Source organism: Pelophylax lessonae (genome assembly GCF_965119305.1).
Source record: "Pelophylax lessonae genome assembly, chromosome: 4".
In the NCBI taxonomy this organism is placed as follows: Eukaryota; Metazoa; Chordata; class Amphibia; order Anura; family Ranidae; genus Pelophylax; species Pelophylax lessonae.
This window is the reverse complement of record NC_138771.1, coordinates 219,265,870-219,287,861: the sequence shown is the minus strand read 5'-3', so window position 1 is coordinate 219,287,861 and position 21,992 is coordinate 219,265,870. Positions and strand designations below refer to the sequence as shown.

Below are 21,992 nucleotides of genomic sequence, written 5' to 3'. Positions count from 1 at the left end.
AATAAACACACACGTATTATCTCATTTAATTTCCTCACAAATAAACATTTTCTGCTGACACCCTTATATATCTTCACCTACACTTTGGGGTAGTCACGTTTTTATACTGTAAGGTAGCGCCGATACCAATCGCCACATTATACATTTCATTATGTTGGAATACTGCCCTACAGCCCAGTCCCTGAAGGGAAGGGGTGATGCTCTGCTTCCGTATGTCACAGTACATGTTGGCATTCATGGTTCTCTCAATGAACTGTAGCTCCCTAGTGCTGGCAGCACTCATGCAACCCTAGTCCATACTCTCCCACCACCATGCTTGAGTGTAGGCAAGACACACTTGTCTTTGTACTCCTCACCTGGTTGCCGCCACACGCGCTTGACACCGTCTGAACCAAATAAGTTTATCTTGGTCTCATCAGACCACAGGACATGGTTCCAGCAATCCATGTCCTTAATCTGCTTGTCTTCAGCAAACTGTTTGCGGGCTTTCTTACGCATCATCTTTAGAAGATTCTTCCTTCTGGGATGGCAGCCATGCAGACCAATTTGTTGCAGTGTGTGGTGTCTGGTCTGAGCGCTGACGGGCTGACCCACACATACCCCTTCAACCTTTGCAGCAATGCTGGCAGCACTCATACACCTATTTCCCAAAGATAACTTCTGGATAGGATGCCCTGGTCGACCATGGCGAGGCCTGTTCTGAGTGCAACCTGTCCTCTTAAACCACTGTATGGTCTTGGCCACCCTGCTGCAGCTCAATTTCAGGGTCTTGGCATCTTAAAGCCTAGACCATCCTTATGTAGAGCAGCAATTTTTTTTTTTTTTTTTCCAGATCCTCCGAGTTCTTTGCCATGCGGTGCCATGTTGAACTTCCAGTGTCCAGTATGAGAGCGTGAGAGCGATAACCCCAAACTTAACACACCTACTCCCTATTCACACCTGAGACCTTGTAACACTAACGAGTCACATGACACCGGAGAGGGAAAAGGGCTAATTGGGCACAATTTGGACACATTCACTTAGGGGTGTACTCACTTTTGTTGCCAGTGGTTTAGACGTTAATGGCTGTGTTGAGTTATTTGAGGGGACAGCAAATTTACCCTATTATACAAGCTGTACATTCACTACTTTACATTGTAGCAAAGTTTTCTTCAGTGTTGTCACATGAAAAGATATATATGTAATAAAATATTTACCATAATGTGAAAGGTGTGTGTGTTTATAATATGTGGGCATATGTGTAGCAATTTGTGATAGATCGAGGTACAATTGATTTATCATTGATTTAAAATGTCAAACCGTGCAACAAACATATATACTATTGTTTTGCACATTGCAATCCACTAAAAGTATGAATTAAAAGTATGAACTGAAAATACAACCTATCAGTCATATCCCAAAATGTTCTATTAAAAAAAAAAAAAAAATCTTATAAAGGATCTGCATTACGATTAGCGCTCCAAAACATGCAGATGTTTGATCAGAAGCAATTGTATAACTCTGCCATGGGTGATTGATGTGGCTAAATGAATATTTTGATCAGGAGCTTTGTTCTGTTTTTTGCTTTGTAATTTTTCTTTGTTACATTTTAAAGTATAACTAAAGTACGATTATCACTGAAAGTAAAACCTTTTGGGTTGTCAACAGGGGATAGAGGGGGAAATCTTCCAATGTCAATGGGCACACTAGCTCTGGTGACCACCAAGGATTCCCTCACTTGGAGGGATTTCCTCTCATTATGGTGATGGGACAGTGAAGGTAAATCTTCAGAAGAAGATGCAGATGGCAAAAAACTTGTTACCCTCTTCTTACTCTATCCAAAACGAAAAAAATCACTGTGCAGAACTTAAATGAACACGTGTGGCTTGACATGCTGTGGTAAGACAGGGAAAGAAGCAAAGATAAAGCGCAGTTAATGGAATCCACCTTGCATTGGTCTGACATCAGTGAAGGGAAGTTATTGGTTTATGTGGATTTTCTGTATGGCCTATTTCACTTATTGCTGTGTTTCTACAATAGGCTTGATGCTGTCTTTTGTTTCCATGTCTTGGCTTCTACATTATGACTTGTAGAGTTTTGTGCTGTTTTCCTATAAATCTGAACACTGCTTTTCCTGCCTGCTTGCATATGCCCCTCCCTTCCTTTCCTTGCTGATCATCCTTTTTGGGCCAATTGGGGGTGCCCTTTGCTGTCTTTCTGGGGCCCTCTGATCCATGACTACCTTTTTGGCAGGGCTGTTTGTTGAGCCTCAGTGTATTTGAAACAACTGATGCCCTGAGCTAGATAGTACACTTTGTTGGGTTTACAGTGGTGGAAGCACCACATTTTACTGCCCCCCCTCGCCAACCTGCTTTCTTTATTATGTTTGAGAATAGTAACTTAATTCATTGCACATCATCCTATCTCGCTATCTTCTGAAAGTCCCATCAAATCCATAATTTCTCATGCTGGGAATTGCCCCTTTACTTTTATGCCGTTCTGTTTTTCGTTAAAAGTAAATGTGATTCCTTACCACAAGGAGCATTATTATTATTATTATTTATTATTATTATTATTATTATATTTCAGGATTTATATAGTGCTAACAGTTTGCACAGCCTTGTCTGGATCTTCCATAATGTATACTTGTTTAGGCCCCTTAACACTTTTTCGACTTGTCCTGCGACTTTGGACTGCAAAGTCTCATAAGTTTTATACTCCATGATTTTCAATGAGTACCGTTCATATCTGTATGACTTCAAAGTAGTCCCTGCACTACTTTGGGCCCTTTTTTTTTTTTTTTTTTTTTTTTTAATTTTTTTTTATGCTTTTTGAGGTTCATAAGCATTGCTTCAAGTCCAGCCAACATCGCGGCAAATAAAAATTGCAGTAAAATTGTGCAACTTTTACAACCCATGAGTCTGAAAGGGGCCTCAAAGTATAACTAAGCCCCAAAACAAAAGTTCTATTATCTTGTAGCTTAAAGTGGTTCTAAAATCAGGACTGCATGCAACCCCCCCTTTAATGCTTACCTTAGCCTGTTCTTGATCCAGCGATTTGCACAAGAGCAGAGATTTAAATACACTAACAAATTGAAGCCAAACTCCAGCTCACACGTTATAAGCGGGTTCAGTAAACAGTTTTTTTCCTTTTTGGAGAAAAAAGGCTTTTACATTAAGATTTTTTTTTTTTTTTTTTTTTAATCACCTCTGCCAGTGGTAAATGATTTTTCCATGTAATGGATACAATCTGCTGGAGAGCTTGTGCTTTTGAAAAACTGGATCACCAGATCTAAATAGACAAGCGAAACCCTAAAAAAAAAAAAGGAAATGAATGCAGCTTAAAAAAGTAAACTAGTACAGCCATCACATCTAAGAAATGGTAAGCTGCAATATGTTTGCTTTGGGGTTGAATAGTGCTTTAGACTTTTAGGTTTAGTGGAACTAAACACTTTTTATTCTTTACAGCCAAGGAACCAGTCATATTAGCATCTGTTTGATATGTAGTTGCCATGGTGCTGCACCAGTGATCAATTATGAAAACAGCCATTGGAGGGCTTGAGAATGGGGGTTGACAGGGATCATTCATGGTATGCCTTGAATGTAAAAATGTTGTTTATACTCGGTGCAGCGCTTTAATAACTTTCTATAAAAAAGAAAATTGAATATATACCAAACCTATCAATCAACATGCTTTCAAAAAATGGATAAAATGCTAAACATGTGCCAGTAATAAAAAAAAAAAAAAAAAAAAAAAAAAAAAAAAATAAAAAGTGACAAATGATGTCCACTTTTCTTAACCACTTCCAGCCCAAGGACGTCATATGCTGCCCCCCCTCCCGCCGCCCTCTGGTGCTTCTATCAGCTCGCCCGTGCGATTGGCAACCTGGAGAAGAAATCCGCCGGAGGCAGAAGTTCACCATAGAAAATACAGAGGACCAGATGATCCCTGGCAGTCTCTGACTCAGGGCCGCCTGGGGGCGACTTTTTGTCAAATCCAGCCTGGCAGTTGTAAATACTGCCGCGATCTCGGCTGAGATGGGGTTTTTCTTTTTATCTTGGTCTTTCCTGCCTAGAGGAGAGGTGTGGGGTACTTAAAGACCCCAGCTCTCCATAAAGAGGACCTGTCATGCCCTATTCTTATTACAAGGGATGTTTACAATCCTTGTAATAAGAACAAAAGTGATAAAAAAAAAAAGTGAAAGTGTAAAAATTCAAATTTCAAAGCACCCCCGTGTGCTAGCACACAGAAGCGAATGCATACATTCGTCGCGCCCACATATGTTAAAGGTGTTCAAACCACATGTGAGGTATTGTCGCAAACATTAGTGCTAGATCAACAATTCTACCCCAAGACCTCCTCTGTAACTCTAAACTGGTAACCTGTAAAAAATGTTAAAACCTCACCTATGGAGATTTTTAAGTTTTCATTCCAGGAGTGTGCCCAATTTTAAAGCGTGACATGTTGGTTATCTATTTACTCGGCGTATCATCTTTCACATTAATAGAAAAAAAATTGGGCTAACTTCAGTGTTTTTTGTGTGTTGTGTTTTCCCCATGCTTTAAAAATTGCTGCGCAAATACTGTGTGACAAAAAAAAGTTGCAACGACCATTTTATTCTCTAGGGTCTAAAAAAAACATGTATAATGTTTATGGGTTCTGAGAAATTTTCTAGCAAAAGAATGATGATTTTTTATTTATTTATATATATATATATATATATATATATATATATATATATATATATATATATATATATATATATATATATATGGGCTGGGCGATATGGCTGAAAACTGTATCACGATATCAGTGTTTCATATCGGTCGATATCGATATATATATATATTGATATTTTTTTACCCATTTAAAATAAGGACCCTAGGGTGAGAATGCAGGGCGGCGGGCATGGTGCAGGAGAATGCAGGGTGACTGGCATGGTGCAGGAGAATGCAGGGTGACTGGCATGGTGCAGGAGAATGCAGGGTGACTGGCATGGTGCAGGAGAATGCAGGGTGACTGGCATGGTGCAGGAGAATGCAGGGTGACTGGCATGGTACAGGAGAATGCAGGGCACTGGCATGGTACAGGAGAATGCAGGGTACTGGCATGGTACAAGAAAATCCGGGGTTGTGGGCATACTACAGGAGATGCAGTGCTGTGGGCATGGTACAGGTAGACCATGCCCGCAGCACTGCATCCCTTGTAGTATGCCCGCAGCCCTGCATAACGGCAGGTAGTGAAGCTGTTTCACTTACCTGTTCCAGAGGCGCCTTCGTTTTAAAAATGGCGCCGCCCGGCGCCGATACGTCATTGCGCATTCGCCTTCACCGCTCGTGTAATTTCGGCTATTCCCGGCCTCTCCCGAGCGGTGGCGGCGCGTGCGCAATGACGTTGGCGCCGGGCGGCGCCATTTTTAAAGTTTAAACCCGTCGGAGCGGACTTTTCCATTTATCGTTCAAGTTTTCTTATTGCTATCGAGCACGGGACTATCGCGATACATATCGGTATCGTTTTATTGCCCAGCCCTAATATATATAATATAAAAATATGAGAGGTGTGCCAAAATAGGCCAGGTAAATCCAATACAGTGTAATGTGTTGGAGTTCCACACTTAAACAATGTTCCTCTCCAACCACCACCGTGACCAATCGGGTGTACTCTCACCTGTGCTGATGTACCTCCGCATACAATAGGAGGTCCGAAAAGACTTGACCGCCGCACGACTATTTACTGCGGCGGTCAGCCCCTCACAGGCAAAGTGACGTTGAACTACGTCGCTAGCCTGTGAGGCTCTCGGGAGCGCGCGCCGCTGGAGGCGCGCTCACGGACCCCGCCGCACCCGATATCCACCGGGCACTCTCGATCGTCCGTTACACCGGAAGAAAGGCAGGCGGCTAATGTAAACCAAGCCGCCTGTCATTCTTCCCTGTGTAAGAATGAAGATCACACGGTTCTACCATGTAGAACCGTTGATCTCTGTTCTTACACTAGTAGCCACAGCCAATCACAGTTAGAAACATGCCCCTTGGGACACCCTTAACCCCTCCCTCTCCAATAGTTAACTCCTTCACTGCCAGTGTCCTTTTTGCAGTAACAGTGCATATGTATAGCACTGATTACTGCAGTAATGTCACTCGTAACCCCAAAAGTGTCAATGGTCCGATCTGTTCCGCCGCAATCCCGCAAAAAAAAAAAAACGCAGATCGCTGCCATTACTCGTTTAAAAAAAAAAAAAAAAAAAAGACAAATCTTTCCCTTAGTAAACGCAATAACTTTTGCGCAAACCAATCAAAATTTTTAAGGTTTGACACACTGGGGTATCTTTACTTGGTGCAACCCCATATTTTATATTTCACCAAAAAATGGGGTAATCAACGTTTTTTTTAATTTTAGGACACACAAATGTAGTCAGTGTATTTTTTTACTGAAGTTTTGCGTTCTCTAGTCCTTTGCATTGACATAAAAAATTGGAACTACCACTACTTTATTCTGTATGGTGTATGCTTTGAGAGAAAATATATCACACACACACACACACACACACACGTACGTGTGTATGTTGGGGCCTTTTTATATAATCTTAAGACCTCCAAATTTTATTTTTTTAAGACTGTGTTTAAAAAAAAAAAAACAGTATGGGTGCTAGAAGAAGCCGGTGAAAATCTGAAACTTTGTATAATAGTTTACAATGGTTTATTTTCCAGTTAGCACATGAAAGAAATACTACACATAGAAAATCAATGGAAGACTGTAGTCTCAAATTGTTCATAGTGGTCATACATTCTCCCAGTCCCATATTGTAGAATGAAAGAGCCTTATTACTTCATATATTTTAATAAATTGGAATTATTGAAGTGTGATTTGCAAGTTAAGTGTGAGTGGTGTTGTGTGGGTGTGTTTTTTTTTTTTTTTTTTTTTTTTTTTTTTTACATGGAATTAATATTTTGTTTCTTTTTAGTCAGGTCAGTTCACAGAAGACATGATTCCTACTGTTGGCTTCAACATGAGAAAAGTTACCAAAGGCAATGTTACTATCAAGGTAAGATTTTTCTGGGGTATTTTATACAGTAGCTTCAGAGTGGTTTGCAGCTCCTCTTCCCGCTCCTTTTTTCCACTTGCACAATCATGGCAGGGGATAAATTATGGGAACCCATTCACAAAACAATTTTTTTTTGTCAATGGGCATGGGGGGGGGGGGGTAGAAGTAGAGGGGCTGCTGTGTGGCAGAGCAAATTCCTTGTAGCAGAGCACTAGGAATGTAGTGATGGGGGTACTCCTTGTGCTTAGTAAACATGTAAATAACAGAAGTCTGAGGTGGCTTAGACCTTGTTGTATTAACTCTTTTTATCACTCAGCTTAATTCTAAAATGTATTCCAATTTCTGGAGTTCCACTAGACTAACAGCTAACCCTTTGATCGCCCTTGGCATTAACTCCTTCCTAGCTAGTGTCATTAGTACAGTGACAGTGCATATTTTTTAGCACTGATCACTGTATTGGTGTCACTGGTCCCCAAACAGTGACAGTGTCTGAATGTCTGCCCCAATATCTCAGTCCCGCTATAAGTTGCTGATCACCACCATAACTAGTAAAGAAACAATTAAAAATATCCCATAGTTTTTAGATGCTTTAGCTTCTGCACAAACCAATCAATGTACACTTATTGGGATTTTTTTAAACAAAAATATGTAGCAAACTACATATTGGCCTAAATTTTATGAAGAAATTTGATTTTTTTTTTTTATTGGATATGTTTTAATGCGGAAAGGAAACCATTTTATTTTTTTCAAAATTATCAGTTTTTTTTTTTTTGCAAAAAATAAAACCCACAGAAGTGATCAAATATCTTCAAAAGAAAGCAATATTTGTGGGATGGGACATACATTTTATTTGGGTACAGCGTGGCATACCTGCACAATTGTCAGTTAAAGAAGCGCAAAAAATGGCCTGAAGGGGTAAATCTTCTATGGCTGAAGTGGTTCAAGAACATCTAGAGGGGAATATATGAAGACTGAAGCAGCTGTGTATGGCACCAAATCAGCTTCTAACTTTCATTTTCGAAGCTTTACTGAAGTTGAAACCGGTTTGGTTACTATGCACAGATGCCTCTCGCTACTGTCTAGCTATTCAGGCTGTCTGCCCCAGGTGTGGTAAACACCCCTGTAGTTTGTCGTTGTAAAGATAGATAGATGGATATATATATATAATGTATTCCCGAATGCTGGCTATGATAAATAAGGGGGTTTCATTATAATCCAGTAATGGATCTCCGCTTGGGAGCTTATCACGCAGCAAAATTAAAAACTTTTTTTTTCTGAGAGAGAAACATGCAAAGTGCCACTGCTGCCTTCTTAAGCACCTGCCAGTTGGCTGACCAAATTGAGTGAAGCTAAAGTGTCAGCATGGTAGCCAAGCAGCTAGCAACTGTTAAAGGATGTCAGCAGCAATAGCCTTATTTATATAGTCCTCCTCTGTTACTGCTGCCTGCTTGCACATGGCTGGCATCTCATGGACTGGTGTAGAGGGGGAGCCACTCATAGGCTGGTGCAGAGGGGAGACGACTTAAGGGATGGTGCAGGGAGAAGAATGACAGGCAAAGCGGCAACTAATTTGGAATGGGGTTTTATAGCTGGTACTCCATGTCTTCTCCCCAACCGCTGACTATAGAGGGGATAGAGCCAGAGTGGGCAGTTATCAGGTTTGGTCCGGAAGGAAAAGCAAAGCAAGAGGTGGATATCAATTAAATGGGGATAGGGAGGCAGACTGGAAACTGTTGGCGGTGGAGGCAAATTAATGTCTGTGGGGGTGCAGTGAGCAATGTTCCCTCTAATTTTTTTTACTGTGCTGAGCAAAGAAAAAAATTTCTGAGCGCAAACCTTTAGACTGAGCAATTTCATCAAAAATCTTATATTGTCACAAAAAGTGCATGTTGCCATTAACTAATGGGCTATAGTTTGATAGAATATTAGTAAATCATATTAACTACTCATCCACAGTGTCCATACAAAATGCAGAGTGCCCACTGCATTGCGCCCCCCCCCCCCCCCCCCCGCGAGACCCATGCACTTACCTCACAGCAGCTTCTTTTCAGTCCCCGCGTCTCCTCAGTCCTCACGCCTCCTCCTCGGTCAATGGCATAGGGTTTGCCTTTTCGGCCAATCGGGAAGTTGGAGGACCCGCTCCCTGATTGGCCAGGAGGAGGATCCGTGTGACAATAGCGAAATTTCATTCGCTATTGTCCCACAATAGGCGGGCTCGGGGAGCACTGCTCTGCTCCCAGGCCGCCACAGTAAAACCGCGGCCCAGTTACCTTCACGTCGTCTGCGGCTGCGCGGTCTGAATTTGTGCTGCGCAGGACCTTCAATTAGACTGTGCGTCCGCGCATGTGCGCAGCTTAAAGGGAGCATTGGCAGTGAGACACTAGAACAGTAAAACAGTGGGGGGGGGGGGGGGGCTTTGGGTTAAGGACAATTAGTAGAACTTAGTGATTCAGAATTTTTTTTCTTCGCACTCCTACTAGTGAGTCAGTGCTGTTAGAGGAGCTGTCATTCTTCCCTGCCACTAAGTTAAACAAAGGGGCAGGATCATCACTGGGTGACCCCTCCCCTTTGTTTACCTTAGCTGTGGGGCAAAATGAGAGCTCTGCTTCTCCCAGCACTGTCTCAGCTTGGGATAATGTTCAGGACTACAACAGCTAATGCAGACTGCCTCTGCCGGGGAGAACCGGCAGTGTCATTAGTAGCTGGCAAGCAATGAGGCCTCTGTACCTCTGTACATCCTACCTCCCCTGCCAACCCCCCCCCCCCCCCAACTTTCTCCCTGCACACGATGTCCCCCATTGTCTAAAGTAAACAAAAGGGCATGGTCACCAGATGTCACAGGTTGACCCCGTCCTTTTTGTTTAGTGATGGGGGAACCTGCAATGTCATTGAAAGCCGGCAAGCGATGGGAGCAGTCGGGTTCAGCAGGCTTTTTTTTTTTTTGTGCGAGCCGGTGGGGCTGTTCATCGTGATTGGCATGGACCTAATTTAATGGGCAGCGTGATTGGCGATGGATCTACATTGGGAGGACTTTTCAAAAACAGCGTTGTGTGTTTTACAGGAGTAATTTCCTCATGAATAAGTAGGGATATACTCATTCAGTGGCATCTGGGGGCCCCCTTTTAGAAACGGACCAGGTTTGTGAGGAGGAGGCCCCCTGTCTTCATCAGCATGGGGACAATGTCCTTTGCTAGGGAGTTCCCCCCCCCCCCCCCCTCCCCATGTTGAGGGCGTGTGGCCTGGCTATGTTCAGGAGGCAGGATGCATGCTTGTATCCCCCTCACTTTCCTGGCCAGCAAAGCTGCATGCTTGGGTAAGGGTCTGGTATGGATTTTGAGGGGGGGACCTCATGCCAGTTACTGATCTGAACTGAAAGCCGGTGTAAAAACCTGATTTGTGATTAAACTGAATTTCGGTTTAAAAACTCATCACACCCAAGTGAAAGGACCATTAGGCAAATTCAGGTACTGATATATTTTTGGGAGTGCCAAATAGTGGCATCAGTTTAATTGTAAAAGACAAGCATACACCTCCTCAGGTTTAAAGTGAGGAGGTGTATTTACCTTCACTTTCTGTCTCTTAGCCAAAACAGGAAGTGAGAGGAAATCCCCCCCCCCCCCCCAACGGACGCGCACCAGAGCTAGTGACCCTCATTGAAAGATTTCCTTGGTTACTGTTCTGGGGACAACCCTAAATTTTAGTAATTTTACTTTTGATATTAATGGTAAACAGGTGTTCTAATCCCTCTCCTCTATCCAAAACTAAAAAAAGGAATAAAAAAATGCATTTAGTTATTATACTTGAGTGGTTTTAAACCTCAGACCTGAAATCTAAAAAAAAAGCTTATACCTCGAACTAGTGTGCACCTGTCTCAGTCCAGAGCACTAAGTGTCATTTGTCTGCCGCTCCGTTCCTCTCCTATCTGTAGGAGTCACTTCTGACAAATTATCCCCACAAGAACCAAAAAAGGTCACCAGGGGAGAGATCTCCAGCACATAGCCTGTGATTGACAGCAGAGTGCTGTGTAAAGGAGGATATGTTCCTTCCTTCCGATCATCTCTCAAACTCTGCAGAGCTCAGTGAGGAGAGACAGAACTTCAGCACTCTGGTCTTAGAATGAATGTAGAGAAGACTGCATATGGACATATACAACTTATGTAGGAAGATTTGTTTTATATATGTATCACCTGAAGCCAGGCAAAACTTTGTCTTTTTTTGGATAGAGCAGGTGATGGTTATATTTTTACCATTTGGTTCACATTGGGGAGATTTTCATTCACTTTCTGTCCCATAGCCAAAACTGCCAATGAGAGGAAATCCTCCAAAATGAGGGATTCTCTACCCTGTTGCAAGATTTTTATTTTTTTTTCTATTACTGTTCTGGGGGAAACCCACAATTTTGGGGGTTTTTCTTTTACTTTTGGTTATAAAGGTAAACATGACCGAGAGGGTGAATCTAAACTCTTTCCACTCTACCCCAACCCCACTCTACCTACAAAAACTGTAGCTGCTGACCTTTTAATAAAGTCTTGTCCCAGGATCCAGAGATGCTCACTAAGCTGTCCCTTACCACGGGCTTCTCTCCCCGGTGCCAGCATTTTAACTGTGGGCGCCCAGCTTTAACAGCTTGCCCTGCACTTTGCGAATGGACCTGCAGTCTTCTGTGACGTGTCCCAGAAGACTGCCGGCAAGGAGGGGGAGAGGAGAAATTCTGGATGGATCACCTAGGTGATCTGAGCGGAAGTGGGAGTGGGTACCTGTCAAAACCAGGTACATGCTCCCTCCACCCACAAAAAAAGTGCCATTTGTTGAAGAGGAGTAGGGGATGGAGGCTTGGAAGAGGAGGAGGGGATGGAGTCTTGGAAGAGGGGTAGGGGGATGGAGTCTTGGAAGAGGGGTAGGGGGATGGAGTCTTGGAAGAGGGGTAGGGGGATGGAGTCTTGGAAGAGGGGTAGGGGCATGGAGGCTTGGAAGAGGGGTAGGGGCATGGAGGTCTTAAAGCAGAAGTTCCTCTTGGGTGGAGATCCGCTTTAATGTGCTTTTTAAATATTTGCTTCCAGCATATGTTAACCAGGCTGTTTTCCCACAAGTCTGCAATGACCCATAATTGTGTGGGACAGTGCTTTCAGCTTTAGGACAAATCCTTCTGTATTTTTGAAGCAGCATTGGGCTATGTTAAACCAATGCCAGGAGTGTTCTATGAAATTGTGTGCATAATGATACATAGAAGTTGCCTCTCACAAACCTCACTCTGGTGTGTATATGCTGTCCCTGGTACTCAGGAACTGTTCAGTGTAATTGGCATTTAGCTATGGACTGTAAGTGGGCAGACGTTCTAAACCAGGTGTCTCCAAACTATGGCCCTCCAGTTTTTTAGGAACTACAATTCCCATCATGACTAGTCATGTCTGTGAATTCAGAGCTTTACAATGCCTTATGGGACATGTAGTTTTGCAACAGCTGTAGGGCCGTAGTTTGGAGATCCCTGTTCTAAACTATTATTGTTAAAGTATAAATGCCACTGACACAAATTGCAATTTTATGTCTTGATAAAAACGTTTTGACCGAACTTTTACACCGAGAAGTCTTCAAAACTGTAACCCTGAGATTGATGTGTAGTTTCTGAGCTGTTGCTGATGATCTTTCAGTATTCAGTCATATGATTGTAATCTTAGGTCATGTGCTAGTTGTCCTATAAATGTCTGTTGCATGAGCTAGTTCTTCAAATGACTAATACTTATTTAAAGAAGCAGTTTTTTTTTTTCTTATCCTATTTTTAAATTTTAAAGCAGTTTTAAGGGTTTTTAGAGGATTTCAACATTAAACTCCTAACTCTGGAAGGAGTAGGCCTAAAGTGGTTGTAAAGAAGTGTGTATGTATGTATGTATGTATGTATGTATGTATGTGTGTGTGTATATATATATAATAATAATAATAATAATAATAATAATAATAATAATAATAATAATAATAATATTATCAAGGTATACACACCTGCTCTGTGCATTGAATTGGTATTGCACAGCCCAGAACCTCTTCTGGGGTCACATGCTGGCACTCTTGGCACTTTCTCTTCTTGTGTGCTACCATTGGAAGTGCGTTCCAATGTTGGCATACCTGTGTGCTTGCTCCAGAGCCATGCTATGTGTGCCTATTGACTCCAACCCCTGCTCTCAGGATTGGAGTGACAGCAGCAGGAGCCAATGGCTCCCTCTGCTCTTTCTAAACCTGTGAGGAGAGATAGACTAGTGCTGCTGTAGACTGACACAGCACTGGCATGAGATGGTGCTCAGGTAAGTACAAATGGAGGTGAGGTGGTGGCACTACTTGTGGAAATTTTTTTTTTTTTTTTTTTAACCTTCATGCAGGGAATGCATTCAGGTAGAAAATATCTAGCCTTCAGAAGCATTTTAAAAAATTTGACTTTTGTATATCCAATGTGCAACATTTACTTGGTTTTATGTATTATGTGAATCAATGAATTAGAAGGATGCGATGACAAGTTGAAGAAAATTTGAGTTTCTTTAAAAATGCAGCGCATAAGTTGGCCCACCCTTTGCAACTATAAACAGCTTCAACTCTTCTGGGAAGGCTGTCCTAAAGGTTTAGGAGTGTGTCTATGGGAATGTTTGACCAATCATCCCAGAAGTGCATTTGTGAAGTCAGGTACTGATGTTGGACGAGAAGGCCTGACTCAGTCTCTGCTCTAATTCATCCCAAAGGTGTTCAATCAGGTTTGGCCCCTTAGTTCCAGTGAAGGAAACTCTTGGGCATCGGCATACCAAGACATTTTTAGACAAGTTCATGCTTCCAACTTTGTGGGAAAAGTTTTGAGGATGGCCCCTTCCTGTTCCAACATGACTGTGCACAAAGCAAGGTCCATAAAGACATGGGTGAGCGAGTTTTTGGGGTGGAGGAACAGAGTCCTTACCTCAACCTGATAGAACACCTTTGGGATTAATTCGAGCGAGACTGCGAGCCAGGCCTTCTCGCCCAACATCAGTGCCTGACCTCACAAATGCCCTTCTGGAACATTTAAAAGGTATAAATTCACCCTAACTGGGAAAACAAGGACAATAGAAGGTATCTGGCATTCCTTTATAGTGAACAGTTGGTCGAAATACCAAAATAGCATAAACAATGAGGAATGGGAAAAAGATGAGACAGTAGGTATAAAGTGCCCCAGACGGTATGCAGTCTAAAGAAAGCTACAAATTCAAAAAACTTGATTTAAAAGTGTAGAAAAAATGTAAAACTCCAATGTGTTTTAGTAAAATAACAAACCCACAGCGGGCCCAGTCACACAACAACTTTAGGGGGGTAAGTGGATTTTCAACTTGGGTACCCTTTCCCGAACAGTATGAACCGTGGGCTAAACTTTGGGGTCTTTCTGGACCAGTAGTTCTCTGCTAGATCCTTGAAAAAGCAGAATGTTCCATAATGAAGGTATACTTTATCTGCCTAAATGAGTACTACCCCCCCCCCCCCATTCTATCTGCACAGTCAGCAGTTATCTTTATTTTTATGTTGAGTTTTTATAAGTGTTCCCATCATGGAGTGCATTGCGAGGTCAAAATATGGGCCTCACGTATGCTGTTATGCCCCTATGGTAGGCAAATGCATCACATCTCTTGACCTCTATAAATAGACCTCTCTAATGTGTGCCCTGGAGGTTCTGAAGAAACTTTCTGAGATTCAGGGCTAGCCAAACATATCAACCGTGGGATGCACCACCTAGACCCCATGGATCACACTACAACCGTTGGAAGGGGATAACGGAACCAAAAGATCTAGGAACCTTCTTGACCGAGTTTTTGAGCAGACCGTTTGCTGTATACACAGTGAAGCTAACAGGAGTGTTGGGACTGAGATGATTGGCGTTGTTCCAAGTAACTGCTGGAGAGCTAGTGCCCCAAGATGCAACTGACGGTACTTAAATTGTTGGGATTACCTTTTACCCTGCGTGTACTGCTGATCTACTTACTAATGCCCCGTACACACGCATCGATTATTGGCCGTGAATTTTCGGCCAACGTCCGATCGGCCGATTTTTGGCTTGTTAGTATGATGCTTTCGACAACCGACTTTTCGGCCGAACAAAATCTGGTGTGCATGCTAAAAAATTTTTGTTGGCCGTCAACAGAACGGCCGATTTTTCTGTCAGTCAGTACAGATTTCGGCAGACAAAAATCTGATGAGCAAGACTGGGCATGCTCAGAGAAGAAAAAACACACGGAAAGTAAACCAGCACATGACATCACTTCTGAAGTAGATTTTTGTTGGCCAAGAAAATTCGTGTGCAGTCTAGAGCACATTTCAACCAACACAACAACACTGGACAAAAGTCGGCCGATAATCGTTGCGTGTGTACGAGGCTTTACTGTGAGTCCCGCTGAGATCACACGGCAATCTCTCTTGGCTACATACCACTTACCACTTTGATTTTGGACTCTCAGTGATTGTAATTACCACTTAGGATCATTAATTACCACTTAGGATCATTAGTGTATTTCAGTCTGTGCACTGGAGGAATTTAGTCAGTATTTCTGCTCCTCTATATAAAACTCGCCCATGAGATGAACATTTTAGGCTGATGATTATAATCAAAATAAGGTACAGCGCTAGTAAGTGATAAGCATCAATACTATTATGCAAATCAGCTAAATAAAGTGCTTGAGGATGTTTGAAAATATATAAAGTGCAAAGGTAGGTGCAAAATAAGATAAAGTGCATCAAAAGGTTTTAAAGTGACAATGTGCCGAATAAATCACATGGTGCATAAAGCATACATAAAGTGCAAAGGAATGTCCAAAAATTCTTAGTCCATAAATAGCTTCTTTTGCCCTGTGCAAAAAAAAAAAAAAAAGATTTGGAGAAGGTGCTTGAAAGTGCTAGTGCTTCCGCCACCACCTAAAAGATGGTCTCGCCTTTAAACTCTGACACATGTTTTACCACTAGGACGAGTGGGCAGTTCCTCTAAGGGTTAAAGATCCTCTCCTAAGGCTCGTTTTTCTATATGGGTTGCTCAATGGATAGGATATATTAGCTTCTGGTCATTCTCAGCATTATCCGGTGTATCATACAAAAGAGACAAAGAAATCGAATGCTCTCCAAAGTACATTTGTTTGGGCATTCGCATTAAAAAAACTCACATGGGGTGGCACTTTTTAAGAAAAGCAGACTATCAGCGCTCGTCTCATCACTCAGACGGAGCTGGCTGCTGGGTTCCTGGTTCATATGGAAGTCTCCGCCCCCCTTTTTGCACATTTTAAGTTGATAAGCACAGTACGATGCACCATAGTTTGAATTTTGGAATGCCTGAATAACCGCTTCCTGGAATTACCTCTCCTGGATGTACGGATAGTGCACCGTTGTCCCTCACCGCTACGAGAGGACTACTCAAGTTCCAATCAGCAATATGCTCTTATCCATACAGTGATCGATGTAGGAACCCCCTACCATGAGTTGACTCTGAGATGATGGTTTTTGTTGCCACCTTCATGGACACAATCATGGCCTCTACTTACAGGATGCTTTAAACACTGCTCAGTTGAGCCAATGACCTGATTGATGCGAATACCCGGTTAGACAACTTGCCTCTTAAAACTGTTGTTTGACTGGGTGGTGTGTTTATTTACTAATAACGTTGTGGTGAAAGGTTTTAACATTTTTCCATGCTACTAACATGTGATTTTTTTTTTTTTTTTTTTTTTTTTTTTAAAAATGTAGTCCAATAAAATTTATCTTTAGACCGCATACTGTCCGGGGGTACTTTATACCCATTGTCTCTTGGGTCTCGTTCCCATCCCTCATTGTTTATGCTTCTGGAACATTCCCATAGAGACACTCCTAAACCTTGTGAACAGCCTTCCCAGAAGAGTTGAAGCTGTTATAGCTGCAAAGGGTGGGCCAACTCAATATTGAACCCTACGGACTAAGGCTGGCCATAAACTATACAATTTTCTTGTTCAACTTTCCTTTAGATTTACCAAAACCATGTAATATAGGATCAAACCTAAACACTTTCAATTTGTATGCAATCAGGCAGGCCCTTGCACTACATAGTTTAAGGTAAATCTAAAGGAAATTGAATAAGAAAATTGTATAGTGTATGGCCAGCCTAAGACTGGGATTCTGTTAAAGTTCATGTGTGTGTAAAGGCAGCCGTCCCAATGCTTTTGACAATATAGTGTATCTGCACTTATAAATGAACGCTGTGCATTCCAGTAATGTTCATTAAAAAAAAAAACAATATTTTTATATTGAACTACCAATAATACCTGAACCTATTGCAGTGACAAATGCGTGTATTTCCCTGCACAGCACCTCTTCATCTGGGAGAGGGCAGAACTCTGAGCCTCTGAGGGTTGTTCTCCATGCACATATGCTGTTAAAATGCTTAACATGCTTATAAGAGGAGAAAGCAAATTGATGACATGTAGCCTATCACTTATTGTCTAGTCACAGGCTAAAGACGGGTTATTAACCAAGACCTGTTTATCTGCAGAAAAGTGAGGTCACTGACCTGGCTTTACTGTTTGGCATTGATGTCTGCATCACAAGATTGACTGACACAACATGTTCTCTTACAAATGCCAATATACACTCACTGGCCACTTTATTAGGTACTCCTGTTCAATTGCTTGCTAACACAAACTGCAAATCAGCCTATCACTTGGCGGCAGCTCAATGCATTTAGACATCTGGATGTGGTGAAGATGACTTGCTGAAGTTCAACTTGAGCATCAGAATGGGGTAGAAAGGGGATTTAAGTGACTTTGAATGTGGCATGGTTGTTGGTGCCAGACGGCTGGTCTGAGTATTTCAGAAACTGCTCATCTACTAGGATTTTTACACACTACCATCTTTAAGGTTTATAGAAAATGGTCAGGAAAAAGAGAAAATATCCAGTGTGCGGTGGTTGTGTGGATGGAAATGCCTTTTTGATGTCAGAGGAGAATGGTTCAAGAGATGATAGGAAGGCAACAGTAACTAAACCACTCGTTACAACCAAGGTATGCAGAATACCATCTCTGAACACACAACACATCGAACCTTGAAGCAGATGGGCTACAGCAGCATAGGACCACACTGGGTGCCAGTCCTGTAAGTTAAGAACAGCAAACTAAGGCTACATTCACACAGGCTCATTAAAATTGGACAATAGAAAATGGAAAAATGTTGCTTGGTCTTGGTGAGTCTCCATTTCAGCTGCGACATTCAGATGGTAGGGTCAGAATTTGGTGTATACATGAAAGCATGGATTCATCCTGCCTTGTATCAACGGTTCAGGCTGGCGGTGGTGTAATGGTGTGGGGGATATTTTCTTGGCATACTTTGGGCCCATTAGTACAAACTAAGCATTGTTTAAATGCCACTGCCTACCTCAGTATTGCTGCTGACCATGTCCATCCCTTACAGTGTACCCATCTTCTGATGGCTCCTTCCAGTAAGATACTGCACTATATCACAAAGCTCAAATCATCTCACCACTGGTTTCTTGAACATGACAATGAGGTCACTGTACTCCAATGGCCTCCACAGTCACCAGATCTCCATCCACTAGAGCACATTTGGGATGTATTGGAATGGGGGATTCGAATCATGGATGTGCAGCTGGCAAATCTGTAGCAACTGCGTGATGCAGTAAGTCTGTATGGACATAAAGCCCTAAGGAATGTTTCCAACACCTTGTTGAATCTATGCCACGAAGAATTAAAGGCAGTTCTGAAGGCAAAAGGGGGTCCAACCGGGTACTAGGAAGGTGTACTTAATAATAATAATAATAATAATAATAATAATAATAATAATAATAATAATAATAATGATGATGATGTGGCTGGTGAGTGTATATGCAGTGGCATACCTCTTTATTCCTGGCCTGTTTGGACAGTATGACTGTCTGTTGTTTGCTGACTTGACAAAATCACCAGGCAGCTTAACTACCTCACATCTGTGCTACAGCCTATATACGGCTGCAGCGTGGACTTGAATTTTCGGGAGGCCGGAGGCACTGATGAGCACTGACTGGCAGCACTATGGGCACTGAGTGTGGGCACTGATGGTGCTGCCCATCAGTGCTCAGCAGTGCCATCCGCCAGTGCCGCCTATCAGTGCCGCCTATCAGTGCTCATCAGTGCGGCATATTAGTACCTCCTCATCAGTGCCCATAAGTGCCACCTCATCAGTGCCCATAAGTGCCACCTCATCAGTGCAGCCTATCAGTGCCACCTCATCAGTGAAGGAGAAAAATTTATTTTCAAAATTTACTCGCGGAAAATAATTTTTTTTTTTTTTTTTTTTTTTTTTTTTAAGAAATAAAAAACCCAGAGATGATTACATACCACCAAAAGAAAGCTCTATTTGTGTGAAAAAAATGATAAAAATTTCATATGGGTACAGTGTAGCATGACCGCGCAATTGTCAGTCAAAGTGTGACAGCGCTGAAAGCTAAAAAAGATATTAATGATCTTTATAATATCAGTATGTGCTGTAAATTGCCTCCTGCAATGCTGCTGTTTTTTCTTGCTGCAGGTTGCCACCTTTTTGAAGCCCATATTGGTCTCTAACTCTCCCCCTCTCCTTGGTCTCAAACTGTCCCTTTTTTTTCTTTTGTTAAAATTAAACTTCAGATCAAACCCCCCCCCCCCCCCCCCCCAACTCTTCCTTCCCTCTGCAGGCTCTCGGAACACGTCACACATCCAGGAGGCAGCAGGGACCATTCACAGGGAGCAGTGGGCAGCCGGCTGGGAAGCTGCAAGTAGTAATTCATCTGCCCGCAGTTAAGATAATGGCACCTGTACCCCAAAGACCGGCAAAGAGCCGAGTCAGTTGCGGACCTGGGGTAGTTAGGTGTGTTTTTTTTTTTTTTTTTTTTTTATATTTTAAAAGTCAACAGTTGCATGTACTGCGGCAGGGCAGCCCTTCAGCGTGACACCTCGTAGTTCATCTTGATTTCCGTGTCTGGGGTGCACATGCGTGCCGCCAGCAACCCCGCTCTTGCTGTAATTGGACACAGCAGGAGCCAATCAGCGGGTTCGGCACCCGATGTGCACCGATGATCGTTCCCAAGCAAGGCAGAACAGTGGTCTGCCTATGTAAACAAGGCAGATCGCTGTTCTGTGAGAGGGGAAGATGGGAGATCCTGTCTTTCTGCTAAGCACAAACACGCATCTGTCTTCCCCCTGTCAAAGCACCCCCCCCGCACAGTCAGCAAGCACTCCCCAGGGACCACATTTAAGCCCTTTTATTGCCCCTGATGTTAACTCCTTCCCTGTCAGTGTTAGCACAATGACCATGCATATTTTTTAGCACTGATCACTGTATTGGTGTCACTGGTCCCCAAAAGTGTCACTTAGTGACCCATTTGTCCCCCGACATGTCGCAGTCCCCATTAGAAGTCTCCGATCACCATTACTAGTAAAATTTAAAAAAAAAAAAAAAAGTTCCATTAAAAAATTCCCATAGTTCAGACTCTATAATGTTTGCACAAACCAATCAATATACGCTTATTGGGGATTTTTTTTTTTTTTTTACCAAAAACATGTATCAAAATAAATATTGACCTAAATTGATAAAGATTTATTATTATTATTATAATTATTATTATTATTATTATTTTTGATAGGTTTTATAGCAAAAAGTAAGTTTGTTTATTTATTTGTTTATAGTTCAAAAAATAAACTGCAGAGGTGATCAAATACCACCAAAAGAAAGCTCTTTGTCGGGGTAAAAAAGACATCAATTTTATTTGGTTACCGCATCGCATAACCGCGTAATTGTCAGTTAAAGTAACGCAGTGCCATATTGCAAAAATTGGCCTGGTCATGAAGGGGGGCTGAAGTGGTTAAAATACATTTCTAGTCTTGGTTGTAGGTCTTGGCTCAGATAGCGAGGAAGGCTGACAGAACCTTTAGCCTCGGTTCACATTACTGCAGCTGCGGCATTCGCATGTAATGTCGGAGCGCACTGCTCCTTCATTACATGCGATCGGCTGTGCGGTGCGAGTTTAGCCATACATTTTGTATGGCTAAATTCACACCGCACCCGCAGCAAACACGCACAGGACCCTTTTTGGCAGCCGCATCAGGATCGGATCGCACAGCGGTTCACACTTGTGCGATCCGATCCTGTGCAAACTGCAAGATCGCACTGCGATATGCGATCAAACTGGGGGTGTCAAGATTACATTGACACCCCCAGCGTATCGCATATGGCAGTGTGAACTGCCGGGGGTGCGTTTGCGATGCGGGAACAGGCTGCGGATTCGTAGCCTTCCCGCATCGCATAAGTGTGAACCGGGGCTTACAGTGCTGAAGTTCACAGGATGCCCAGAAAGGAGGGGAGATAAGACAAGATACTATCCTACTCTTTGTATCTCTCTGGCAGCAGAGTTTTGCCCTGTCACCTCTCCTGCTTTTCTCTTCTCTGTCCCTGCTCTGTGCCCCCCCCCCCCCCCCCCCAGCCTCCAGTCAGGCTCTGATTTTAGGCACATTGCTGAGAATCGAGAGCAACTGAGCCTGTGCTGGGTGGGACAGCAGAGCCTTACTGTATTTTAAACAGTATAAGCATTTATTTTGTTATGTTTTTACATGGCTATACCAGCAAAAGGGGCCAGCCTGAAGTGATCTTTCAGTACTTAAATTTAAAATTAAATAGTTGAAAAAAAAAAACACAAGTCCATCCGGTTCAGCACATCATATACACACGCCTATAACCACAATTGATCCAGAAGAAGGCAAAAAAAAAAAATCAAATTTGCTCCAAGAGACAATCTGGATATTCCTTGGATCAATGTTACCTATAAGGCCTAATGCACACTAGACCTTTTTTACAGCTTTTTTTTTTTTTTTTTCCCCTTCTGTAGCCAGTAAAATTCCCCAGCATGTTATCCTGTGTGTCTGTGCACATCTAGGTCTTTATCAGCGTTTTTTGGCAGGGGTGTCTTCTGGCTGGAAAAAACCCCAGAAAT

General features: G+C 42.5%; 1 protein-coding gene across 1 annotated transcript in view; it reads left to right on the top strand.

Moving 5' to 3' along the window:
* LOC309551944 (ADP-ribosylation factor-like protein 8B-A) overlaps window positions 1-21,992 on the top strand; it is an 80,409-nt gene that overhangs the window by 18,551 nt on the left and 39,866 nt on the right. Inside the window, exon 2 of the mRNA XM_082252675.1 lies at window positions 6,941-7,021. Within this exon, the coding sequence (XP_082108801.1) occupies window positions 6,941-7,021 (81 nt within the window). The remainder of the gene's footprint in view (window positions 1-6,940; window positions 7,022-21,992) is intronic.